Source organism: Trachurus japonicus, chromosome 13 (genome assembly GCF_045865225.1).
Source record: "Trachurus japonicus isolate A0001 chromosome 13, Traja_1.0".
Lineage (NCBI taxonomy): Eukaryota > Metazoa > Chordata > Actinopteri > Carangiformes > Carangidae > Trachurus > Trachurus japonicus.
The window spans coordinates 8,120,198-8,148,039 of record NC_140919.1 but is presented as its reverse complement, the minus strand read 5'-3'; the positions used below and the strand labels follow the sequence as shown (position 1 = coordinate 8,148,039).

At 45.2% G+C, this 27,842-nt stretch overlaps 2 protein-coding genes across 2 annotated transcripts in view; both read left to right on the top strand.

Annotated features, from left to right (window-relative positions):
• The window catches only part of LOC146975364 (protein NLRC3-like), an 80,711-nt gene extending 54,603 nt beyond the window's left edge, over positions 1 to 26,108 (top strand). Inside the window, exons 2-5 of the mRNA XM_085794773.1 lie at positions 14,574 to 14,747; positions 14,839 to 15,012; positions 25,272 to 25,318; positions 25,471 to 26,108. Of these exons, the coding sequence (XP_085650899.1) occupies positions 14,574 to 14,747; positions 14,839 to 15,012; positions 25,272 to 25,318; positions 25,471 to 26,036 (961 nt within the window). The 3' untranslated portion in view covers positions 26,037 to 26,108. The remainder of the gene's footprint in view (positions 1 to 14,573; positions 14,748 to 14,838; positions 15,013 to 25,271; positions 25,319 to 25,470) is intronic.
• LOC146975365 (uncharacterized) lies at positions 11,631 to 12,424 on the top strand. The gene is made up of 3 exons (XM_085794604.1): positions 11,631 to 11,673; positions 11,859 to 11,937; positions 12,098 to 12,424. Exons 2-3 carry the CDS (start codon positions 11,935 to 11,937, stop codon positions 12,422 to 12,424), a joined length of 330 nt encoding a protein of 109 aa, XP_085650730.1. The 5' UTR covers positions 11,631 to 11,673; positions 11,859 to 11,934.
• Positions 26,109 to 27,842: the final 1,734 nt, after the last annotated feature.

The following is a 27,842-nucleotide window of genomic DNA, read 5'->3' as shown; positions in this document are numbered from 1 at the left end:
CAGAAAGACAGCACTGTATCAAATGAGTCACAGGCTCCTGCTTCAACAGCAATATACAGTTTATGACTATATACGTCTGATGAATACTGAACTGACAGTATTGATTATTGATTTTCCAGTGTTGATCAATGTTCAGCATCAGGTTCCTCAAAGTAACTGAGTACATTTAGTGCAGTACATTTGTGAGGTACTTGTACTCTCCTTGAGTATTTCCTTGTTGTGCTACTTCCTGCTTGTACTGCAGCTCATGTACCTGGCAGGTGAAGCTACTGGTCACTTTCCAGCTGCAGGTTGTAGATTAAAAACAGCTGATGAGCTCATAAACACATGATTAAAGATGGTTATTGAACACAAATATTATCAATATTGTTGTGGAGAATCTGTTAGAGCTGCAACAGTTGTTCAATCAGCATTTTTCAAGCAGAAATTTTCAGTTTTCAGCCTCAAGATTTCCTTGTTTTCTCTGTTTGATTTGACTGTAAACTGAATATTTTTGTCTCTTTGATTGTTGCTGTGATAAAACGAGACATTTGAAGACGTGGCCTCAGACTGAGAGGAACTTGAACGCATCATTTGTCTGTATTTTGTGACATTTGATGGAGCAGAGGATGAATGGATGGACAGAGACAATAAGTGTCAGTGGCAGCTGGAGAGTGTTTTTCTCTCTTTGAATTTCCAGTGTGAGTGAAATGACTGAATGTTGTGATAGTGGAGCTGTGAGGTGAAATAAGTCTTGGCCCAGTTGTTGTGTGTGTAATAATGAGCTGTAGCTTGTTTGATCCAGTGGTTTTCTACAGGGACGCTGTCCACACAGAGACTGTGTCACATCAACTCAGTGGATCTCAGTCCTTGTGTGTGTCAGTGGATGGAAACAGTGGTCCATGATCATGTTGCTGGGCTGCAGCTTCATGACGCCATCTAGTGGACTGATAGTAGAAGTACAGCAGCTGATGGCAGCTTCCTCTTCCTCACTGCTGTGTGACTGCATTCAACTGACACTGATATGAAGCAGAGTTTCCTCTGCAGGAGAAGCTACAAAGTGTGATAGATAGATAGATAGATAGATAGATAGATAGATAGATAGATAGATAGATAGATAGATAGATAGATAGATAGATAGATAGATAGATAGATAGATAGATAGATAGATAGATAGATAGATGTAGGCAGACAGACAGAATGCGAAAACAAAAATATAAAAAGCTGCTCCTATGAAAAGGCTATCATATTTTAATTTACTTATATTGACCCTAAAAACAATTTAGTATAGGTAAGGTTTTGCCCACTCTGGTCTGGCCCAAGGACTAGTAGTTTCTGCGTCAGTTAAAGGGATAGTTCAACATTTTGGCAAATTGGCCCATTGCCATAATTGCTATAGTCATAGCAGTAGGTTCGTTACCTTTAATTGTAGGTGTAAGCTATTTTTAGTACAGCGGAGCGCAGCAGCAGGCTGCTCAGAGCTACGCTATGGAGGCTAAGGGAATTTCTTGGTTTCCCTCATTAAACTCATCAAATACAAAATCCCAAAACTCCACAGCGCTTTTGTAGACAAGCTGTGAGCTGCACAACCACCACGCTATGAGATAATGACGGAACGATACGAAACGGAGCCGTTTTCGAGGTAAATTCATACAAAACCGCTGATGCGCGTTGCGTTCAGGGACAGTTTTTCAGCAAGCAGTCTCCGTATTTACCCTGTATTTACCTCGAAAACGGCTCCGTTTCGTATCGTTCCGTCATTATCTCATAGCGTGGTGGTTGTGCAGGTCACAACTTGTCTACAAAAGCGCTGTGGAGTTTTGGGATGTTGAATTTGATGAGTTTAATGAGGGAAACCAAGAAATTCCCTTAGCCTCCATAGCGTAGCTCTGAGCAGCCTGCTGCTGCGCTCCGCTGTACTAAAAATAGCTTACACCTACAATTAAAGGTAACGAACCTACTGCTATGACTATAGCAATTATGGCAATGGGCCAATTTGCCAAAATGTTGAACTATCCCTTTAAAGCAGAAGTAAGCGATCTGGTGGTTTTGGCTAACTTCTTGTCAGCCGATGGAGTTAGCAGTCCCCGCCCTTTGCAGCAACTTTTGGATGTCATCACTTCAGAGTTAAGTAAAATTAAAAAATGGTTTGACTAAAGAATAAATTATCACTAAATCTGAACAAAACAAAAATCATGTTATCTGGAAACTGTAAAATAGGCTATACAATCAAATATGGTGTAAATATTGAAAGAGTAAATGAAAATAAATTCCTGGGAGTGATAATAGATGACAAAATTTGCTGGAAACCTCACATTCAACATATCAAATCTAAACTGTCTCGCAGCATTTCAGTTTTGGTAAAAGCAAAGCATGTCCTACCTTGATTATAAATCACTCTATATTCTGTACAATTCACTGATTCTTCCTTATTTAGAGTACTGTACAGAGACATGGGGAAACACATACAAAACTGCACTTCAGCCACTTTTCATACCGCAAAAAAGAGCAATGAGAATTATTCACAGGGTTGATTATGGGGCACACACCAATGACTTATTTTGGAAATCTAAAACTCTAAAACTGTTTTATTTGGTGGAGCATAAAACAGCCCGAGTATTATATAAAGCAAGGAACTATCTGCTACCAAGAAATATTCAGAGAATGTTTCATGAAAGAGAGCAAGGTTATGATTTAAGAGAGAAATCAAATCTAAAGGTTGGCAGAGCTCGCACAACAAAGAAAAGTTTCTGTATCACCATTTGTGGAGTAAAACTGTGGAATAATATGAGTACTGAAATCAAAAACATTTCGAGTGTAATCATGTTTAAAAAGAGACATAAAGAAATGATTCTCCAGAGGTACATTGAATAATTCACACAAGGTGTTTGCTTACTTACTATTTGGATTAAAATGAGTAATGTGCAAAATGAACATATAGTTAAAATTATAGGGGTAGGATTAGATAAGTTTATACTTCTTCCTACTCCTTTTCGCTCATGTAAACTGCGTTGCTTATGAAATGTTACTTTTTTTGTGTATACATTTTTGCTGTTCACTTATTTCCTTATTATATTATTATTTTATCTTATTTATTTCATTTTTTTACATTGTCGTTTACATGATCGAAGGCGCAGAGGGCCGCAGCTCTGGAACGAGCTAGATGAGAGCTTGAAGGTGGAGACGTCCATTTCCATTTTCAAGAAAAAGCTAAAAATTAAATGACTTAGTTTATATATATAAGCTGCAACCATTGAACATCTGAACTATAGTAAATTGAATGTAAATTTAATTATCATCTGCTTTTTTATCTACATGTTATGAAAAGCTTCTGTTGGTACTGCTTGGGGTCCACGTTGTCTAACGTCTGTTAATGTTTCATGTACTGTATTGTTAGTTTTGTACGTGCTTGTTGTGTGTGTGTGTGTGTGTGTGCATTCATACTGTTAATGTTTCATGTGTATTGTAGTCTTGTATATGCTGTATTGTTTTGTGTTATATGTATCCAGGCTCCCGCAATAAGCTTTTGGTAGCTTCAATGGGAGACCTGATTCACACAAATATGTATTGTATGTGTCTGTGTGTATGTGTGAATAAACCTTTCAAACCTTAAGAAAAAAAAAAAGATATCAATCAATCAATTAATCAATCAATCAATCAATCAATCAATCAATCAATCAATCAATCAATCAATCAATCAATCAATCAATCAATCAATCAATCAATCAATCAATTCTTCCTTACCTCTGACTCTGTGCTTCATGTCTTCACTTCATCTCTTGCTGTGTGTATGTGGAGTTTCCATTGCTCACACACTCTCCATCTCTCTGAAACCTTGGAGATCAGTCAGACTTGGGGATAGAGAGCCTGAGCGGAAGCAGGAATTAACGTCGCCATGGGACCTCAACTCGGAAAAAAACTCCAAATAAGTGAATGGGAGTCAAAGTTTTATTTCTAATGTGATTGAATAGTGTGATGATAAAACTCTCTGACCTCTACCTGTTTAAAACATCACGTTTCATGAAGAGAAATCAGCAGTTTATCGTAAAACGGCAACGGAAGAATGTATTTAGTGTACAGACGCTCTACGGACTACAGATCTGTGTCCCACTAAAAATACGTCACCAACTGACACGGGAAAGGAAGGACATCATGTGGTGACGTCACCTATGCGACTTGTTGTCTTTCTGGTTACGGATTTTTAAGGAGTTTTATTTTACAATAGTTTTACAACAAACTGCTGATTTCTCTTAATGAAACGTGATGTTTTAAACAGATAGAGGTCAGAGAGTTTTATCATCACACTATTCAATCGGATCACGAAATAAAACTTTGACTCCCGTTCACATGGAGACGTTTTCTGAGTTGAGGTCCCATGGCGACGTTACTTCCTGCTTCCGCTTAGGCTCTCTATTTCACTCCAGTGGTTTCCTCCTGATGTATCTACTTGTATTAAAGCAGAAGGTAGCGAAATACTTGTGTTAATATAAGTCTTAAATAGTTCTATCTTCCGACAGCAATCACTTCTAGAGTGTTTGGTCTGAAACACGGGTCTGTCAGTCACTCTGCTCCGCTGTAAGCCGAGGAGAAAACTTTCCTTGTATCCTACAACCTTTATCCAATGAGGAGAGAGAACGGCATAAAGGGGCGGTCCTCTCTGTGTGTGCAGCCAAGGGATGCGCGTGAATGTGGTGACGTAGGGACGAGGGCGGGGACTGCTAACTCCATCTGCTGACAGGAAGTTAGACAAAACCACCGGATCGCTTACTTCTGCTTTAAACCCCCTGCTGGACAATAAGTGACATCACAGCACTATTATAGCTGTTAGACTACCAATAACTGTTTATAGAGTGTTTGATGTCAGTGACAGATAATTGTCATAGTCTATGGTTCAGTTCACCTTCATGTTAATATTTTGTGTGTGATAAATGTTCTTTGTTCACTTTGGATTTTATTTCTTGGAGCAAAGTGCAAAGAAGCAGAAGGTAATTAATCCAGATAAGATAACATCACGACCAACAGGTGAGTCACAGTTCAAAGTGCTAAAGTTGAACGTTGTCCCAGCAGTTGTGTCGCAGTTGATTTCGTCGTGTGAAGGTAAGGTGAACAGTCTGAATGTTTTTCCTCGTTAACACCTGTCGTTACCTGAGTTCTCTGCCCTTCAACTTGTTGTTGTGTTGTTGTTGTGTTATTATAATGTTACTGTAGCTGAGTCAGAGCTGTAACTGTAAAGTCTGGACCGACAGAACCGTGTCCGCCATGTTGTGTGGATGTTGTCGGTAGAAGCGCTGGAATAAAAGCAGAAGCTGTTTCTGCCTATCACTGATCAATAGTGATAGTTTTCTTTATTGATGATTGATTTTCTGGTGTTGATCAATGTTCAGCATCAGGTTCTTCACAGTAACTGAGTACATTTAGTGCAGTACAGTTGTGAGTTACTTGTACTCTCCTTGAGTATTTCCTTGTTGTGCTACTTACTGCTTATACACAGTAAAAACATTGTGTCAATTCAACTCTTATAGAGTTGAATTTAACTCAATTTCAGATAACATTTGGTCCCACTCAAAAATAGAGTAAAATTTACTCCAGACTAACCGTCAATGTGCTGCAGCGCCGCCAGAGTGTTAAAAGATGTCACTCTGTAGAGTTAAAGTTGCACTGCATGTCTACAGGAGTTAACACTGACTTTTAACTCTACTCTTAGAGTGTGTTTACTCTCCATATATTTATAAATACTCTATCTAGGTTAAAATAGGTTGACTGGATGGATGGATGGATGGATGGATGAAATATTGACACCCCATTTTTTACTGTGTACTGCAGCTCATGTACCTGACAGGTGAAGCTACTGGTCACTTTCCAGCTGCAGGTTGTAGATTAAAAACACCTGATGAGCTCAGAAACACATGATTAAAGATGAAACCACAGCATGTCTGGCCAGGGCCGTTGCTAGGAATTCTGGGCCCCCTTAAAGAATACTAAAGTGGGCCCCTCCCCCTAACTTTTCCACTTTTTTTTCTTAGACTACGTATGTAGCTATTATCATTTTTTATTAGCCTTCTTTGTTTTGATGCTAATGCAGCATTACACTGCAAAAACTCAAGTATCTTAGCAAGAATATTTGTCTTATTTCTAGTCAAAATGTCATTTCTAGTCAAAACAAATCTCATTCTACTTAAAATAAGACACATCATATTAAAAGCAGCTTGTTTTAAGACACTTTTTACTTCTTTCAAGCAGATTTTCACTTGAAATAAGTTGCAACAGTTGTTCAATCAACATTTTTCAAGCAGAAATTTTCAGTTTTCAGCCTCAAAAACTGAATATGTCCTTGTTTTCTCTGTTTGATTTGACTGTTAACTGAATATGTTTGTCTCTTTGATTGTTGCTGTGACAAAACAAGACATTTGAAGACCTGGATGTATTATATTATCTGTCTTATAATAGATCCATGTTGAAGACATGGCCTCAGACTGAGAGGAGCTTGAACGCATCATTTGTCTGTATTTTGTGACATTTGATGGAGCAGACGATGAATGGATGGACAGAGACAATAAGTGTCAGAGGCAGCTGAAGAGTGTTTTTCTCTCTTTGAATTTCCAGTGTGAGTGAAATGACTGAATGTTGTGATAGTGGAGCTGTGAGGTGAAATAAGTCTTGGCCCAGTTGTTGTGTGTGTAATAATCAGCTGTAGCTTGTTTGATCCAGTGGTTTTCTACAGGGACGCTGTCCACACAGAGACTGTGTCACATCAACTCAGTGGATCTCAGTCCTTGTGTGTGTCAGTGGATGGAAACAGTGGTCCATGGATCATGTTGCTGGGCTGCAGCTTCATGACGCCATCTAGTGGACTGATAGTAGAAGTACAGCAGCTGATGGCAGCTTCCTCTTCCTCACTGCTGTGTGACTGCATTCAACTGACACTGATATGAAGCAGACAAGAAGAGCCAATCAGTGGAGGAGCAGCTGGAGACATGATGGACATGTGAGCTGCTGTGCAGATGAATGATGTGTGTTTCCTCTGCAGGTGAAGCTACAAAGTGTGTGTGAGCTGATGTGGATGTGAGCTCAGCAGCATGGATCAGTGTGAGGACAGAGAGGAGGGAGCCCCTCCCTCTAAAACCACTCTGTGTGGGGGACGTCAGAGCCAGACCACAGGTCAAAGGTCAGATGAGCATCTCTAACTGTCCATGACTCAGATCACTGCTCCATCATTATTCACACTCAAAGCTCTGTGTGTGTTGTGTTCAAGGCCAAAGCAGCAGCACAAGCCACAGTCTGCTGGACCTGGACCTGGACCTGGACCTGGACCTGGACCTGGATACAGCACTGAGTCCATCGGTCGTTGTCAGTTTAACATGAGGCGATCTGTTTTTGAGAGGTCAGTTTAAAACCGTCAGAAAGACTTTTCTCTCTAAAAGTCAGTTGTTGTGTTTATTAAAAGATTGAAGATATTTTTCATTAGTTTTTCTTCAACATGCACATTTATCAGTTGTGTTGTTGTTTCAGGATCCAGCAGCAGAGTCTCCTGAACCCAGCTGTCTGTCTTTAAAGAGCAACATATCAAAGGGCTTAGACATTGAGTTTAAAGGAGGACGTGGATCAGCTGATCAGATGTAAGAGACAAAATTAAATTTCAAAGCTTTTGAGTTTCTGTTGAAAGTTCTTCCTGTGGAGTCAAATTTCAATGATTCTCATTAAAAACTGAGTTATAACTCAGACACATGTTCAGTGAATGACTGACAGCTTCCCATGCATCTTTGTTTCTGTTATTGCATCCACTGCTGACAAAATATAACAGCTGCTTTTTGTTCACTTCCTGCAGCAGTCGCTCCACTTCAGCACTAAAGTTCTTTTTATGTTTGGAGTCCGACGCTCCCTGTAGATTTTTGTTTGGGCATTTTAACTTTCTTTCTCAACTCACCTTCTCTGACAATTCTTGATTTAACAACACGTTCATGAATCTGACGTAGAGTTTGCATGTTCTCCCCGTGCATGTGTGGGTTCTCTCCAGCTTCCTCCCACAGACCAAAGACATGCAGGTTAACTGGTGACTCTAAATCGCCCATAGGTGGGAATGTGTGTCTGTGTTGGCCCTGTGATAGACTGGTGACCTGTCCAGGGTGAACCCCGCCTCCTGCCCAAAGTCAGCTGAGAAAGGCTCCAGCTCACCCTCCACCCTAGTGAGGATGAGCTGTATAGAAGATGAATGAACTTAAAGAGATATTGGTGAATGAGGCCCATTGTTACAAAATGTAGGAAAAGGAAGTCAGTAACATTTGTAACCCTTAAAATAACTTTGCAGAGAATTGTTTTAAAAACCTAAAACTGTTAAACATGAGTTGTGTTGTTGTTTCAGGATCCAGCGGCAGAGACCAGACTCTCCTGAACCCAGCTGTCTGTCTTTAAAGAGCGACTTCTCCATGGATCGTCCTATTAACTTCAGTCATTCTGTTGTTGGAAGGTCAGAATTTAAAACAGTCAGGAAGGCTTTTCTCTCTAAGAGTCAGTTGTTTGTAACTTATTAAAAAACTGAAGATATTTTTCATCAGTTTTTCTCCAACGTGCACATTTATCAGTTGTTGAGAACAAACCTACGCCATTTTAAAACTATTTATACCACGGTCTGGGTGAATCCTCGATTCTGATTGGCTGCTGGGTGTCCATTAAAAAGTGATAATGGACACCTATACTAAAAACATGTCGGCTAGGTTAATCCTCCAGTCAGTGCCCCTGACCAAAGGCACTGGCTCATAATCTGGAGTTGGTCCCCGGGCGCTGCACCGTGGCTGCCCACTGCTCCTCAGGGATGGGTTAAATGCAGAGAAAGAATTTCACTGTACTAGCTGTATATGTGACTAATAAAGTACCTTTACCTTTACCTTATAAAGATGTTCCGGTAAAATAGCCTGATTACGTTCTAAATATTACTGCGCTGGCTCAAACGCTTGTTAGTAACCACGGCAACGGACACTCGGACCAAAACAACTTTTTTTCAGCGCATCACGGCACTGGAGTCTGTAAACACACCAGCGGTAAGAAGTGCACTGGACCTCTGAAAAACTTTGTGTCACGTAACATTTAAGCCGTCACCTCACCTCCCTTCACTGATCAACTATCAGGCTGTAGCAGAGTCACTGGCTGTAACGTTACGCTGCGGTCACAGCGGCTCTTTTTTCCTCTTTTATCGCCGACGAGTTTATTAAATAGTCCGCTCAGCTCAGCCGCTTAAAGACGTATGATTTTAACGGTAAAAACAACATTTTAACGGTAAAAACAACATTCAATTACAAGTAATTGATTTAATATGTATTTATCTCGTAAGTGACCATGGTATAAGCGGGATAATGCCCTTCGAGGTGTCCGATTATCAGAGATTAATGGACTTCGCGGAAGCAACCGGTTCACGCCTCCGCGTCGTCCATTAATTTCTGATAATGGACACCTCGTCGGGCATTATCCCTTACTTAACATCACTTGTGTTGTTGTTTCAGGATCCAGCAGCAGAGACCAGACTCTCCTGAACCCAGCTGTGTGTCTTTAAAGAGCAACATGTCAAAGGGCTGGATAGAAGACTTTAAAGGAGGACGTGGATCAGCTGATCAGATGTAAGAGACAAAACTACATTTCAAAGTTTTTCCTGTTTTTCCTTACGTTCTTCCTGTGGAGTCAAATTTCAATGATTTTCATTAAAAACTGAGTTATATATAGTATATATACTCAGACACACATTCAGTGAATAACTGACAGCTTCCCGTGCATCTTTTTTTCCGTTAATGCATCCACTGCTGACGCTACTAAATATAACAGCTGCTTTTTGTTCACTTCCTGCAGCAGTCGCTCCACTTCAGCACTAAAGTTCTTTTCATGTTTGGAGTCTGACGCTCGCTTTAGATTTTTGTTTGGGCATTTTAACTTTCCTTCTCAACTCACCTTCTCTGACATTCTTGATTTAACAACACGTTCATGAATCTGACGTAGAGTTTGCATGTTCTCCCCGTGCATGTGTGGGTAAAGGTAAAGGTACTTTATTGGTCACATATACAGCTAGTACAGTGAAATTCTTTCTCTGCATTTAACCCATCCCTGGGGAGCAGTAGGAAGCCACGGTGCAGCGCCCGGGGACCAACTCCAGATTAGGGGCCCTAGTTTGCTGGCGCAGCGCAGGTGGCGCAAGGTAGCGCAGCCGATCTAATGCAAGTTTCGACCAGCGCAGCCTAGCGCAAAGTCAGATTGGAAGATTGGCAGATCGCGCTGCGCTGAGATAGGCGTGGCGGCGCAGCAGGGGGAGGCGTCACAGATTCAGCTTGGTGCAGTGGAAGTTTCGTCCGAAAATGTCCCGCCGAAGTTGCGCTGAAAGCTCGCCACCTCCAACCAGGTCTAGTCTCAGCGCAGGGCGGAGCGCAGCAGGTGCAGTGGAAGTTTGGCTGACTGACCTGCAGTGCACACACGTCACCAAGACCTCACAGGCAGATCTCCACAGTTCCAGACACATTTCAATGCAATAAATATCCACAATAACCACTATTTAATGCAACTAACGGAATCAACACGTGAATTTATATCTATATAGATTGTCCCGTCACATCTGACGTCAGATCAAAGCAGAGATCAAAGGCTGTCGGTGCGTAAAGGAAACTCCACCTGAATTAACACAGCAGGGACGAACTGGCACTGAAAAGCAGCTGTGGATGTCCCAAAAGCAGGACTGAGGGTGGATGACTGCATGTCGCTGCCGTGTTGAGATACCACTCTGCCCTTGTGATGATTGCTGTATTTATTTATTTACTTATTAATTCATAAGCACGTGCGACCGCATCACGCAGCCGTAATGAAAAACAAAACACAAATCATCATCTCTCTTAGTCCACCACAACAGCCTCGGTATCAGATAGTCAGTATATAGCCTACTACAGTATACTCAGCATCTCTATCACAGAAAAAAAAGAGAAAAAAAGAGACGGACAGAGAGAGAGAGAGAGGAGGACAGAGAGAGAGAGAGAGAGAGGGAGAGAGAGAGAGCGCGTCCTTGCTGATTTCATCCACATGGTGTGTGTTTATGTTGTGATTAGTGTAGCCTACACCTCTGATCTTATACACAGGGTTTGAATAAATGTGAGTTTCTTTATTAGTTTATTAGTTGTTGTTTCTTAGATTGCGTAGGGGTTCTCAGTGTATCAGATCAATCCTGGTTAAGTATATTAGTAAACTCATTATTGGTCACTCTGAGCTCGGACCTCCGGACCAAAACAGCTGTTTCCTCCTGGGAGAGGTTCGGCCTCTGGCGTCGCTGTTTCCTCCGTCCATGTCCAAGTATAAAATGACAAACTTGCAGCGCGCATCACCCGCCGCGCAGTTAAAGGTGAGGAGAGGAGCTCCTTTGATTGGTGAAGATCTGACTCGGCTGTGTCAAACTCACTCCACGCCTTTCTCTCCTCCTCCTGTCTCCCTCCCGCCCTCTCTCCTCCCTCTTTGCCGTTTGCGCCGGTGGGAGGGACGAGGGGAGGGGTTGCGCCGGTCTAAGTCTGACTGCGCGGCCCACCAATCTTGCGAAATGGACCTGGTCCACGCCCCGTTGGCGTGGCGAAGCTGCGCTGATCACAGACTTCACCTGGTCGACGAAACTAGAGCCCTAGGAGTCGATTAGGGCCGGATCATTGACTTTATAGGAGGATGTGGATCAGCTGATCAGATGTAAGCTGTAACTGACAGTCAGACTCAGGTTATTGTAGAAAAGAACCAGTTTGTACGACGTGTTGTTGGACCAGGTCTGAAACCAAAGTGTCTCTGTCTGTTGTGAATGTCCTCAGGAGACATATAAAGTCCATCTTGTATTATCTCTCTGTCCTGATGTTGACTTGACACTGATTCCTCCACAGAGTGGACCAGGAGAGCTCAGAGGTTCCCAGTGGTCAGTCTGCCCAGCAGCATCAAACACACCTGGACTCCATATTTATGGTGAGGACATGTCCAACAGCTGCTGTTACATCTGTTGTGTTCACCATCATCTCCATGCTGCACTTTGACACCAGTGGATTGTCAGTCTGTCCAACATGGATCTGATGTTTGGCTCCATGGTTTTAGTTTGATGCTGTCACTCATAGAGTTTCTGTTCCAGCTGCTGGAGGAGAACATGGTCACTTTTGTCAAGAACGAGCTGAAGAAGATCCACAAGGCTCTGAGTCCAGATTACCCAGAATGCTCAGGGAGTCAGAGGGAGGATGAGGAGGTGTTGGACGGTGAGGATGAAGAGCAGAGGAGGAGCAGCAGAGAGGCATTAGTGAAGATCACAGTGAACTTCCTGAGGAGGATGAAGCAGGAGGAGCTGGCTGAGCGTCTGCAGAGCAGTAAGAGGATTTCTCTAAAGATTCAACATGATGGACAAATGAGATGTTCACTGACATCAACACATGGAGGGAAACATGTTCATATAGTCGTTATTTAGAGTAATTCAAATGTTATATTTTCTTTCTAAACTAATTTCTTTCATTTCTTCATTCAGAATATTTTGCTGCCGTTTGTGGACGTAAACTAAAATCTGTCCTAAAGGAGAAGTTCCAGTGTGTGTTTGAGGGGATCTCTAAAGCAGGAAACCCAACCCTTCTGAACCAGATCTACACAGAGCTCTACATCACAGAGGGAGGGGCTGGAGGGGTCAATGATGAACATGAGGTCAGACAGATTGAAACAGCGTCCAGGAAACCAGACAGGCCAGAAACAATCATCAGACAAGAAGACATCTTTAAAGGCCCACCTGGAAGAGACCAACCAATCAGAACAGTGATGACAAAGGGAGTGGCTGGCATTGGGAAAACAGTCTTAACACAGAAGTTCACTCTGGACTGGGCTGAAGACAAAACCAACCAGGACATACACTTCACATTTCCCTTCACCTTCAGAGAGCTGAATGTGCTGAAAGAGAAGAAGTTGAGCTTGGTGGAACTTGTTCATCACTTCTTCTCTGAAACCAAAGAAGAAGGAATCTGCAGGTTTGATCAGTTCCAGGTCGTCTTCATCTTTGACGGTCTGGACGAGTGTCGACTTCCTCTGGACTTCCACAACACTGAGATCCTGACTGATGTGACAGAGTCCACCTCAGTCAACGTGCTGCTGACCAACCTCATCAGGGGGAACCTGCTTCCCTCTGCTTGCCTCTGGATAACCACACGACCTGCAGCAGCCAATCAGATCCCTCCTTACTGTGTTGACATGGTGACAGAGGTCAGAGGGTTCAATGACCCACAGAAGGAGGAGTACTTCAGGAAGAGGTTCAGAGATAAGGAGCAGGCCAGAAAGATCATCTCCCACACCAAGAGATCACGAAGCCTCCACATCATGTGCCACATCCCAGTCTTCTGCTGGATCACTGCTACAGTTCTGGAGGAGCTGTTGAAGACCAGAAGGAGAGGAGAGCTGCCCAAGACCCTGACTGAGATGTACATCCACTTCCTGGTGGTTCATCTAAAACTGAAGAAGGTCAAGTATGATGGAGGAGCTGAGACAGATCCACACTGGAGTCCAAAGAGCAGAGAGATGATTAAGTCTCTGGGAAAACTGGCTTTTGAGCAGCTGCAGAAAGGAAACCTGATCTTCTATGAATCAGACCTGACAGAGTGTGGCATCGATATCAGAGCAGCCTCAGTGTACTCAGGAGTGTTCACACAGATCTTTAAAGAGGAGAGCGGCCTGTACCAGGACAAGGTGTTCTGCTTTGTCCATCTGAGTGTTCAGGAGTTTCTGGCTGCTCTTCATGTCCATCTGACCTTCATCAACTCTGGACTCAACCTGATGTCACAACAACAAACAACCTCCAAGAAGAAGAAGAAGAAGAAGAAGACTGAAACAACAGGAGTCGAATCTGCAGAGACAATCTTCTCCCAGAGCGCTGTGGACGAGGCCTTACAGAGTCCAAATGGACACCTGGACTTGTTCCTCCGCTTCCTCCTGGGTCTTTCACTAGAGAACAATCAGAATCTCCTACGAGGTCTGATGTCACAGACAGGAAGTGACTCACGGTCCAATCAGGAAACAGTTCAGTACATCAAGAAGACGATTGGAGAGACTCCCTCTGCAGAGAAAAGCATCAATCTGTTCCACTGTCTGAATGAACTGAATGATCGTTCTCTAGTGGAGGAGATCCAACAGTCCCTGAGATCAGGACGTCTTTCCACAGATAAACTGTCTCCTGCTCAATGGTCGGTTCTGGTCTTCATCTTCATCTTCCGTCAGTCTGCCCCAGGGCAGCTGTGGCTACACACGTAGTTTACCACCACCGGTGTGAATGTGTATGAATGAATAATGGTTACTGTACGCGCTTTGGGTATCGGGTAACGGTAGAAAAGCGCTATATAAATGTAATCCATTATTATTATTATTATTACTGTCAACAGAAGAAGATCTGGACGTGTTTGACCTGAAGAAATACTCTGCTTCAGAGGAGGCTCTTCTAAGGATGCTGCCAGTGGTCAAAGCCTCTAACAAAGCTCTGTAAGTGTAGAGATAGTTGGATTTATTCATCATTACATTAAAACACTTTTGTTCTGGCAACAGGTCAGATGTTAAATTCCTTTCTTTCCTCATGATCATCTCTTCAGATTGAGCAACTGTAACCTCTCAGAGAGAAGCTGTGAAGCTCTGTCCTCAGTCCTCAGCTCCCAGTCCTCTAGTCTGAGACACCTGGACCTGAGTAACAACAACCTGCAGGACTCAGGAGTGAAGCTGCTGTCTGGTGGACTGGAGAGTCCACACTGTAGACTGGAGACTCTCAGGTGAGGATCCATCCAGCTGTTTATCTGATGACACTTAAACACAGCAGCAGGTGTTGACAGAGTGTTCCTGTGTGTTGTTGTGTGTGTTCAGTCTGTCAGGATGTCTGGTCACAGAGGAAGGCTGTGCTTCTCTGGCCTCAACTCTGAGCTCCAACCCCTCCCATCTGAGAGAGCTGGACCTGAGCTACAATCATCCAGGAGCCTCAGGAGTGAAGCTGCTGTCTGCTGGACTGGGGGATCCAGGCTGGAGACTGGAGTCTCTCAGGTATGGAGAGGCTGCTGCAGCCACACACACTGTCTGATAGAGGAGGGGGAGCTGGAACATTTTCTATGGCCCCGTTCACACCTGGTCACACCTGGTATTAACGTCTGTCTCAGGTGATCGATGCATTGATGACATCAGATCCCATCACTTAGACCATATCCAGAGGTGGTGTAGGCCACAGTGAAGCTCCGCCCACTCCACTGACGTCCTCTGTCACAGTCTGACTTGTCCCAACACAGTTTATACTGAAGCCAAAGTCCCCTCTTCTCCACATTCGAGTGGCTCCCCTCTGGGCGTCGTCTCCGATGCCCGGGCTGCAGGACTCAGAAAAGGAGGGCGACCTTTGTGCCCAGAGCTGTCCTCCTGCTCAACTCGCAGCCATCGCTGGCCCAAGAACTGTGTGGAGCCCCACCCAATCCCAGCTCCACCCAATACCCCCAGCCCATCCCCATCCAGCCACTTCAACCCAGCCCCACCCAACCACCCACCACCCTCCACCCACCACTCACCCCCTAAGTATGAACTGTGTGGAGGGTTAGAATGGACTTGATTGGCCTGAAGGACATGAATGCACTGCACTTTAAGTTGCATTATATATTATTTATTTATCTCCCGTGTGTGTGTGTGTGTGTGTGTGTGTGTGTGTATGTGTGTGTGTGTGTGTGTGTGTGTGTGTGTGTGTGTGTGCGTGTGTGCGTGTGTGCGTGTGTACGTGTGAGTGTTTGCTGTTTATTGTGATCCTACCTGAACTGCTCAGCGTGCTTTTTAATTGCCCCTTGGGGATGAATAAAGTTTTTTGAATTGAATTGAATTGAATTGAATTGAATTGAATTGAATTGAATTGAAAGAGTGTTTCAAAGAGCAGCTTTCATCAGTCACAGTGATGAACTACTGGGATCAGGAGTTTCTCCTCATGATGACTTCAGTGTCTCATCATGACTCACTGTGTCATATTCAGGAGAAGAGATGTCGGTGATGAAAGCAGCTGTTGGCAGCTGTGCTCTGAGTCTCTCCAGATGTTTGGATCAGACTTTATTTCAGAGTGTATCAGGAAAGATTTCAGCTGTAGCTGGTTGAACTGCTCCTGAACCAACAGAGTGTTTGACCTGAACAGTCCCAGAGACTGTTGACACCTGTTGAGTGTGGACACACGAATAACAACACAGCAACAAGAATCAAACCATGTCCACTGCTCAGAGACATTCGTCTCCCTGTCATGGCCCTTGGTCTTCCGCCATTTAGTGGCTCGGTTTTCTGTTTTGTTATTGGACTCCTAGTTTCTGTGTTCCCCTGTTTAGTTTAGTTCCTGTTTTATTTTGAAGTTCTGTGTTGTGTCTTGGTCTGTGTCTTGTCCTAGTTTCCTGTTTTATTTTGAAGTCCTTGTCTTGTCTTCCTGTGTTTTCCCTCCTCAGTCTCCTTGCACACCTGTCCTGCGTTTCACATCGTCAGCCCCGCTCCTTGTGTGTCCACCAATCAGGGTTCTTTGCCCCCCTGTCTCCTCACCTGTTGCTTGTTGATTTGATTAGTTCTGTTGTATTTAGTCTCGTGTTTCTTTCAGTTCCGGGTTGGATTATTGTTCGTGTCACGGTGTTCTGTCATGTGTCCTGTTCCTGCCTGTTATTTGTAGTAAACTCAGTTTGCAAATGCTCACTCCTGCGTTTGGGTCCTGCCTGCCGGTCCATGCCTTCAGAGAGACCATCCAGGAGGGGATCCTCTCACCGCCACCAGCAGCCCAAGCCTCGCCCCCAGCCACCAACCTTCCCCGAAGAGGACAACCCTTTCCGGGGCACCCGGCTGGCACTGAGGGGGCCCCGCTCGGTCCAACAGGCCTACAGAGCGGGGCTAGCTGCCTCCAGGCCAGTCAGAGCCTCCAGGCCTGCTAGAGGGAAACGGGCTGGCAAACCTCCTGTTCCGGTTGGGCCGCAACCTTCTCCTGTTCCGGTTGGGCCGCAACCTTCTCCTGTTCCGGTTGGGCCGCAACCTTCTCCTGTTCCGGTTGGGCTGCAACCTTCTCCTGTTCTGGCTGAGCCGCAGCCTTCATGTCCCCCTTTGGCTGTGCCACAGCCTCCAAGTCCCCTGCCTGCGGAGAGGCAGTTGGCAATCCGGCCAACTCCTGCTCCCCGTGCCTCGGCGGCGGTCCAGCCGACCCCAGCTCCACGTGCCTCGGCGGCGGTCCGGCCGACCCCAGCTCCACGTGCCTCGGCAGTGGTCTGGCCGACTCCTGCTCCACGTGCCACGGCGGCGGTCCGGCCGACCCCAGCTCCACGTGCCTCGTTGGCGGTCCGGGCGTCTCCAGAGCTGCAGCTTCCCCCGGCGCCACCTCCGGAGCTGCAGCGTGCTCCAGTGTTGGGGGTCCCGGCTGACGCAGCTCCTGATTCCTGTGTCCAGCCGGCCAAGTGCCCAGCTCCTGATTCCTGTGTCCCAGCTCCTGATTCCTGTGTCCAGCAGGAGGCCCGTCCTGCCCCTGATTCCAGTGTCCAGCAGGAGGCCCGTCCTGCACCTGATTCCTGTGTCCTGCCGGCGGTGCGTCCGGCTCCTGTTTCCAGTGCCCAGCCAGGGGCCCATCTGGTCCCTGTCTACAGTGTCTCTGCCTCCAGTGTTGAGCAGTTGGGAGTGCTCGACCCCTGTTGCCGGTGTCCAGCCGGAGGTCTGTCCAGCCCTGCCCCCAGAGGGGACCCGCAAGCGGCGTCGCCCCCCTGCCCGGCCTTCGGGCCGACCCCCAGACTCTTGGTGCTCTTCTGCCCAGCCTCTGGGCAGACCCCCAGACTCAACTCAACTCAACTCAACTTTATTTATAGAGCCCTTTAAAACAACCACAGCTGAAACAAAGTGCTGTACATAATGCAACAGAAGAATAAATATAACATAATAATTGTTAATTGCTTTTAAAACAATTTAAAAGCAATAAAACAATTTAGAATTTAAATAAAACAATTAAAAATAAAAATAAAAAAACATTAAAAACAATGAATAGAACAAACCATAAAACACTAAAACAGAGGTAGAGTCTCATGCTGAGTTGAACGCCAAAGAATAAAAGTGGGTTTTAAGACTAGTTTTAAAAATGGACAGTGAGGAGGCCTGTCTAATGTGGAGGGGAAGCTCGTTCCACAATTTTGGAGCGGCAACTGAAAAGGCTCTGTCCCCTCTGAGCTTCCGTTTGGACCTCGGTACCTCCAGGAGCAGCAGATCAGCTGACCGGAGGCACCGAGCAGGGGCGTAGGGGTGAAGAAGCTCAGAGAGGTAAGATGGGGCCAGTCCATTTAAAGATTTAAAAACAAATAAAAGAATCTTAAAATGAACTCTAAAGTGCACAGGCAGCCAGTGGAGGGAGGCCAGGATGGGGGTGATGTGCTCCCTCTTACGTACTCCAGTTAGCAGGCGTGCGGCCGCATTTTGCACCAACTGGAGACGTGCAAGGGAGGACTGGCTAACTCCAAAATAAAGTGCATTACAGTAATCCAGCCGAGATGTGATGAAGGCATGGATTACTGTTTCAAAGTGCTGATGTGCAAGAAGTGGTTTGACCTTTGCCAGCTGTCTAATTTGGAAGAAGCTGGACTTTACCACAGAGCTAATTTGTCGATCCAGTTTAAAATCACTGTCCATCTTAAAACCCAAGTTTAAAACTGTTGGCTTTGTAAACTCTGCCAAAGGGCCCAAGTCAACAGGGGGGGGTTCGCAGAGGCCACTGGGACCAAACACCATCACTTCTGTTTTCTTCTCATTAAAATTTAAAAAGTTGAGGGCCATCCAGGCTTTGATGTCCTCAAGACATGCAAGAAGTGGTGCGAGGGAGAAGGCATTTTTCTTTTTTAGAGGCACATAAATCTGACTGTCATCGGCATAAAAATGGAAGGATATGCCATGCTTCCTCAGAATGGATCCCAGTGGCAATAAGTACAGAGAGAAAAGTAGGGGTCCTAGAATCGACCCCTGTGGAACCCCATATGGCAGTGGAGCAGAGCTGGATTTCGAGTCCCCAAGGCTCACACTCATTGATCTACCGGTAAAATATGACTTGAACCAGTCTAGTGCAGTACCACGTATACCCACTAGGTAGCGTAGCCGAGCCACTAGGGTGTTGTGATCCACGGTATCAAACGCTGCAGTCAAGTCTAATAAAACCAAAATAACATGTTCACCAGAGTCATTTGCCAAGAGTATGTCATTGAACACTCTAATCAAAGCTGACTCGGTGCTATGCAGACTTTTAAAACCTGACTGGAAGACCTCCAAGACATCTTGTTCATCTAAAAACGACTTGAGTTGAGTGAACACAACTTTTTCTAAAATTTTGGAAATAAAAGGCAGCTTAGAAATAGGTCTAAAATTGGCCAGCACACTGCCATCAAGGCCAGGTTTTTTAAGTAGGGGCTGGACCACAGCATGTTTAAAACACTGAGGAACAACACCAGAGGACAGACTGGTATTGATGATGGACAGGACAGACTGACCTAAACATGGGAAAACTTCTTTTAAAAAACCAGGAGGAACCACATCATACGGAGAGCCTGATGGTTTAAGGTGGCCAATCAGGTCTTCTAAAAATGATAAGGACACCGGCTCAAACATTTCAAAAGTTGCAGAACAAGGAACAGGAACAGAGGGGTCCGATGCAGGAGCTGAAATGAGAGCCCTTACAGTAGCAACTTTATCGATAAAAAAGTCCAAGAAGCTATTGCAAGTCTCAGGGGATGCCTCCAAGATGACAGGCTGTGGGGCATTAAGAATGGTGTCAATTGTTTTAAATAATACACGGGGATTGTGGCGATTTAACTCGATGAGGTTTGCCAAGTATTTTTGTTTGGTTTCTTTGACCGTGTCCTGGTAGCAGCGCCAGCAGTCTTTTAAGATTTGGAAGGAAACCTGCAGCTTGTCCTTCTTCCACCTCCGCTCGGCTTTGCGGCACTCCCGTCTAGCTGCACGAGTCTCCTCACTAAACCAGGGCTCAGGTTTAGGCTTGGGCTGCACATTTTTTATCGGAGCCACAGAGTCCAATATGGTTCGGCAGGAGGAGTTAAACCAAGAGCTGAGCTCCTCTGTGTTAGCAGAGGCAGGACAGGCAGAGAGCTGATTAAAAGCCACAGAAAACTGACCGGCAGTTGAAGGGTTAAAAAACCGACGGCTCTGAACAGAGGCGCCACATTTAGACTCAGCACAGGATAAAACAGTCTCAAACAAAACAGGCATATGATCAGAAAACGCATCGTCACAAATCTCCAGGTTAGACACAGATAAACCACAAGAGAGGACGAGGTCTAACGTGTGTCCAAGTTCATGTGTGGGGCCAGATACACACTGCACCAGGTTAAAAGAGTCAATAAGGCTTAAAAAGTCCTTCACCAAAGGCTTTTCAGGACAACACACATGAATATTAAAATCCCCCAGAAAAATGGCACGGTCATATTTCGGCATGATTTCAGCCAAAAGACCAGAAAAGTCATTTACAAAGTCCTTATTGTATTTCGGGGGTCGGTATATGACAGCACACAGCACCGGGTCTGAACGACCGACCTCAAATAAAGTCACTTCAAAGCTTTGAGGTGAGGATAAAACTGTGTGCTGTTTACATTTGAAAGTGTTTTTAAAAACCACCGCCGTCCCTCCTCCACGACCCGATGTCCGCGGGGTATTAAAACAACAACAGTCAGCAGGTAACAGCTCAGCCAGAGCGCTGGACTCACCGGCACCAATCCATGTCTCCGTCACACAGAGGAAATCCAGGGCACGGGAGCAGAAAAAATCCCTCAGGATGAAAGTTTTGCTTGCCAGGGATCTGGCGTTCACCAGGCCAATCCTGGTGGGAGCTGGGGGCCGTAATCCAGCGGAACGAGAGGCCCGGGGAAACGTCCGCAGGAGCCGACGATCCACACCGCGCCGAGAGGCCCGGAAAGGGCAGAGGCGGCGAGGCAGGAGTCCCTCAGAGGATCCGACGACAGGTACCAGGCAGACATCGGCGGGGTCGAGGAAGCGTCTGGGCACCGCGAAACCGGATGATAATCCATATCCTGACCAGGAGGAGGACGAAGAGCGAGACAGCCAGAGCTTCAGCTTCACCAGCCGGCCACCGCGACTGCCGCGGCGACGGGGGCGCTTCCGCCGAGGAGGTAGGGCCGAGGCCCGGCACAGGTGAGGTGGAAGCCCCGCCAGGAACGGAGGACAAGTATTTTGTCCATCCTGATAAAACGCACCTAAGTGTGCAACATTCTGCCTGATTAGCAGGAGAGACTGGCGATCATACACCAGCAGAGACTCAGTTTGTCTAGTACCGATGGTTAAAAACAGTAAAAACAACAAGCATTGCAGGAGCAGCAGACGGCCGGCCACACACACTGGCTCTCTGTGCTGTTTTGCCCGGCCCCCGGGCCGACCCCCAGACTCTTGGTGCTCTTCTGCCCGGCCTCCGGGCCGTCCTCCAGACTCCCGGTGCTCTAATGTCCGGCCACCTGGCCATCCTTCTGAGTCCCTGAGCCCTCTGCTTGGCCTCTCAGGCCGCCCGCCTGAGATCCCCTGTTCTTGCCCTTGGTTCCCTCCTCCAGGCCCCCTCCGCCCGCCCTGGTTGGGGTTGTCTGGCCTGGAGGGACGTCTGGAATCCGTCCCTTAAGGGGGGGTACTGTCATGGCCCTTGGTCTTCCGCCATTTAGTGGCTCGGTTTTCTGTTTTGTTATTGGACTCCTAGTTTCTGTGTTCCCCTGTTTAGTTTAGTTCCTGTTTTATTTTGAAGTTCTGTGTTGTGTCTTGGTCTGTGTCTTGTCCTAGTTTCCTGTTTTATTTTGAAGTCCTTGTCTTGTCTTCCTGTGTTTTCCCTCCTCAGTCTCCTTGCACACCTGTCCTGCGTTTCACATCGTCAGCCCCGCTCCTTGTGTGTCCACCAATCAGGGTTCTTTGCCCCCCTGTCTCCTCACCTGTTGCTTGTTGGTTTGATTAGTTCTGTTGTATTTATGGTGCGTTCCAGGCAGGCTTTTTAACCCGTAAGTCACGACTTCAAGTCACCAGTTACGAGTTTGTAGCGTTCCAGGCAAGTTACGAGTTACGAACTGGGAACTGGGAGTTGATCGATCTAGTACGAGTTCACAGGTGGGAAGTTACGAGTTTGACTGTACGTTCTAACGGGTAACCATAGGAACAGGTCGGAAAAATACGAGTTACGGGTTGCCTGGAACGCACCATTAGTCTCGTGTTTCTTTCAGTTCCGGGTTGGATTATTGTTCATGTCACGGTGTTCTGTCATGTGTCCTGTTCCTGCCTGTTATTTGTAGTAAACTCAGTTTGCAAATGCTCGCTCCTGCGTTTGGGTCCTGCCTGCTTCCACATCCTGACACTCCCAGCGTCTCCAACCAAGGAGGAAATAAGAGACAGAAATCAGGCGGCACCATCAGGTCTCTGTCTGGTCAGATATTGATGATCAATAATCAGCTCAGTCTCTCTGAGATCCTGATCTTGTCCTGATGAGATGTGGTGTTGTGTTGAGGAGACAGTAAATCACAGTGTGACATCCAGATGTCCTCACTGTCCAGAGGCCTGGAGCTGTCAATCAGAAGAAAGTGAGTGTAGTGAACAGTGTAATAATCAGTGTTTGTGGCTGCATGTGTGTGTGTGTGTGTGTGTGTGTGTGATCAAACATCTGTTTTCAGACTGTGTGTGCTGACTCCAGATCAGATGAAGCCACAAAGTGTCTCCTTAATGAAAGTCTCCAGCAGCTGGAGCTTCACTTCCTGTCTGAGTCCATGTGCTCTGAGCTGAGTCTGCTTCTCTCTGCTCTACAGTTTCTCTGCTTCCTCTGGACTATTATTTTATATTTATTCTTCTAATTATTATTTATTTATTTTTCCATATGTTGCACTATGTACAGCACTTTGTTTCAGCTGTGGTTGTTTTAAAGGGCTCTATAAATAAAGTTGAGTTGGACTCTGACTTCAAGTCCAGTAAAAATGTGTGGACAGGTTTGATGGAGCTCAGGACTGGTCCTGAGGACGGCTGCTTTGTTCCCCATGATGTGACTGATCACAGTGAGTCAGTGTGTTGCAGCTGATCTGTGTGAAGAGCAGAGAAGAACAGAGTCATGGATCATGAGATCCTGATCCGTCCTGTCACTGTGATCAGATGGTTTCTATTAGAGCTCCTTCATCCACTCACTGCTGCTGTGGCTCCTGTGGAAACCTGCTCACAGCCTCATTCTCCAGCTTCCTGTGGAGTTTTCTTCAGACAAACACAAGTTGTGTTCACACTCAGTGTTTCTCACTAAACTCATTGTGTGTTTCACTGAGCTCTAACAAACACGTTGAGTGTGTTTCCTTCCTCATCAAACACTGAAACCATCCACTGTCCACAGCTGCACTATTCTTCTTTGAAAAACAGCATAATATGGGACCTTTAAACATCAGATTTACTCTAATGATGCGAAACACTTATCATTAAAAACAAATCACTAACATTCCCATGGTGTCTAGATGCAATTTATGACTCCCTGAGTCGATAGATTAAGCCACACACCAGTTTTCACTTCCAGCCAATTAGCTCAGTGAGTTAGGAGCTGGTTCTTGGTGCTAAAGGATGTGGGTTCGAGACCCAGCAATAGTAATGCTGATGTCATATCAAAATACCAGATGGCCTCAACTGGAAAAACAAGATAATAGTCCTGATGGTGGCGTCACAGCACACCTCTAAATTTAAAAAAAAGAAGCCAGGACACTATTCTCTTCTTCTTCTGAGGAAATCATACTTCCCATGGGGGAAAACTCACCAAACTCTGCACAAAGGTCCAGTCCCATGCCAGATTACCTGCTGTAAACTCAAGACAATAGTCCTGATGGTGGTGCTACAGCAAGTGTCTAAATTTTAAAACTATGAAAATGCATCATACCAAATCAGCCATATGTACATGTACATTTTAAAAAAATTATGAAGTCCATCACTCAAAAAATGTAAAACGTCTTAAAGGGGACCTATTATGGTTTCCAGCTTTTCAGACTTGTAATGAACATTATGGTATCAACTTCCTATTCCCCTGTTTGTTGCACAGTGACAGAATTGCCAAAATTTGCCAAAAATAGCCCGGACCCGACCCATTGCTTCACAGCAGCTATCTTCTTCTTCTTCTTTGTGCATTGTGGGATATCTGGGCTGTTCAGCTCCACCTGTTGTCTTATTTGCTGTATTTGTGCAACTTGACACGGATCCCACTGGATATGGAACGGCTCCGCTCCAGAACGGCTTCATACTCCGCCGTCCGTCAACACCCACCGGATCCGCCCGTGATGATCATAATCACGCAATATAGCAGGTTGTAGTCTCCAGAAAGTGAACCACAAAACCAAAAACAATTAATTTAATCCAGAGGAGTAGTAGAGAAACAACTCGGCGCTAACCTGTTCATCTGCATATTTTGTGATTTTACAATCACTATCTCCTTGTTCACGGTGTAAATGATTTGAAATGAAAACCTCCGAGCTGCTGACTTCAGGCCGGTCGCTGCCCATTACAACGATTTCAAGGTGTAGTGCAGGAAATATGCTCCGCTGTAAACACGGTGTATTCTTTTTTTTTTTTAAGTATATTTTTTGGGCTTTTATGCCTTTATAGATAGTACAGTTGCGACAGACAGGAAATGGGGAGGCAGAGAGAGGGGGGATGACACGCAGCAAATGGCGCCCGACGCGGGACTCGAACCGGGGCCGACCGCAGCGAGGACTGTGCCTCTATACATGGGGCGCCCGCTCTAACCACTACGCCACGCGACGCCCCGATACACGGTGTATTCTATTTTGAAAATTAACCGGGTGTTTTATTTTGTATATTGCACACAGTTTCCTGTCCTGGATGACCTGCTCTGTGCTGATGCACCGTGCTCTGGCGTCTGGCAAAAATAGAAGCTGGAGCCGTTACGTAGCAGACCCGTAGTCGGTGGAATCTCACATGGTGATTATAATTTAAACGTAACGTCTCTGAGCAGATCTGCAGCCGTTCTGCACTCACATTTATCAGTGAGAGTCATTGAGTGAAAGTGTGTGTCTCACACTGCAGTGACATCACATGGAGAAAAGACATGATGAAGTGTTTCCTCCTGGTCTCCTCCTGCTCTGTATCATCACTAGATAAAGACTCCAGCTCCTTCTTCTCTGTGCTCAGTGTTCATTCATACATACCAGCCTCCATGTGAACACAGTGATAAAACAGTGTGTGTGTGAGAGCCATGTAATGTCCATGTGTGCATGCTGACAGAGAAGATGCTGCTCTGACCCCCCTCCTCCTTTCAGGGTGGAGCCTGCTGGAGTCCCATGGTTGACACCAGGTCTGAGGAAGTGTAAGTCTGTTTTTACTTTGATTCATGGAAACAAAGCAGCACATTCAACCATCTTCACACTGTCACATCACTGACCTCATGAGTCTTCATCAAACTGTCAATAACTGATCACATGATCAATAACTGCAGCTGTGTCTTGTTCTCTCCATCAGATTCCTGTCCACTCACAATCGACACAAACACAGTGAACACAAAGATCAAACTGTCTGACAACAACAGGAAGGCGACACGTGTGGAGGAGGATCAGTCATATCCTGATCATCCAGACAGATTTAACTTCTGGTGTCAGTTGCTGTGTTCAACTGGTCTGACTGGTCGCTGTTACTGGGAGGTCGAGAGGGGAGGAGCAGTTCGAATATCAGTGAGTTACAGAGGAATCAGAAGGAAAGGAGGCAGTAGAGACTGTTGGTTTGGAGAGAACGATCACTCCAGGAGTCTGATCTGCTATGATGGTGGTTACTGGGTCAGGCACAATAACAGAGTGACACATATCTCCTCCTCCTCCTCCTCCTCCTCCTCCTCCTCCTCCTCCTCCTCCTCCTCCTGGTCTGTCTCTACCAGAGTAGCAGTGTATGTGGACTGTCCTGCTGGCTCTCTGTCCTTCTACAGAGTCTCCTCTGACTCACTGATCCACCTCTACACCTTCAACACCACCTTCACTCAACCTCTGTATCCTGGGTTCTGGTTCGGTCCTGGTTCCTCAGTGAGTCTGTGTTGAGTGAATCAGAGTCTCCTCCTGTCACAGAAACCTTCTCACTGTTGAACAGACAGTTCAGTCTCTACATGTCTGTCTCTGTCTCTCATTCATGGATTAAATCAGTTGATTTCTTCTCAGTGATTCTTCTAAACTTCTTCCTCTTCTTTTAAAGATGGAAGCGTCGATTTTTACAGGATAAAACCATGGTGACTTTTACTTTGGTAAGAGTCTGATGTTCCTGTCTTTTCACAATAAAAGTGTAACCCACTCACTAAAAAGTGTTTGGCAACTATAGGGTTAACTCCTCGCGAGTCAGCTGTTTGTTTGTTTTTACTTCCTCGGCACCTGTAGAAAGGTCCGATCCTCCACTCGGGAGTAGGACGGGAAAGCACGAAGTAGAAAAAACCAGGAAGTCAGAGAAAACGCATGTGGTGATCAGAGTGAGAGTGTTAAGAGAGCAGCTAAAGAGAAGAAAAGAAGTTAAATGGTGCAGAATGGTGTGATGCTGATGTGTGTTCCTACTTACCGTTGCCGTGACGAGGTCCGACGAGTGTTTGTTTACCGTGGAAAACTCCGGTGAGTGATGATATTGTTGATGTTTACCTGCCTGCTAACGCGGCGGTCGGCTAGCACAGCCATCAGCTACCATGATATAGTGCAGTGAAAGCAAGTTAAAAACCAGTCGGAGCTTTTAAGAGTGTTTTGAAAGTGGGAAAATGCTGAATTCATTATTTACTCAGTTACATTGAGGTTATAAATTATCATTTCATATGGAAGTACTGTTAAAACTGGGTAAAGGTTAAAAATATGTTACTGTGTTGTTTAAAAATGCTGTATATTCATTGAGTGTGAATGTGAAGAAGTTCATGATTAAATGCTGTTAGGAAAAATCTGATAAATAATTATTTAGATAAATTAAAAAATGGTAAATTCATGGAGAGATTATTTACATGTTACAAAAGTTAAGTGTAAAACTTAATTCAAAGCTTGAAAGTGACATGATTGAATTTATGATGATAAAATAATTTGATTTGTTGTTTTGCACAATATGTGCAGACTGGTTTTTGGTGACCCTGGATCATCTGAGAGACGTTTGACATCGATGGCGAGCCAGACCCACCAGAAGGACTCTGAGGCGTCCTGTTAGTAGCCTGGCCAGCTACTACAGGATCTTCAGCCGGATCGTCGTGGAACATACAGGATTTCCCAGATAAGGAGACCAACAAACACACACACTAATACCTACCCGGGTAGTGTAACTCTAAACACAAAACGAACCACACAAAGAACACTGTCAACACAAACGAACTGAAACCCACTGAACAAAAAGGAAGTGGATCCAAGGACTGTTTCTTTTCAAATAATTTTATTTTTTTATTTTTTTTCTTAAAGAAAAGAGCTCTATTTTATTTGGGGTATTTTTGAGTCACTGTAAACGTGATATTTTTGTGTTTTTCCACTGAAATAAAACTGTCAGTTGTTTACTCTAATCATTCTCTATTTACTCCTTAGAACCTAGGCCCAAATCTAACAAACAAGTGTTACAAAAGCATCAGTCTCAGTGTTTGGTGTTTCTGAATGTGACGACAAGCTGAGCTGATTCAGTTTAGACTAAAGCCGATCAGATCTAAGATCAACAGTATATTCTTCAGAATATTCATTAGCGGCTTTTCATCTGTTTCTACTGATTTTGTATTAAACTCTGTCACTCCACTGACACCATTAGTCTCCTCCTCCCTCCTTCTGCTTCCAAGGGCGCTAAGTTTGAGCTCAGCCTGCTAGCAGCCCGTCTTCCACACACACACACCTCGCAGTAACAGTCATCAC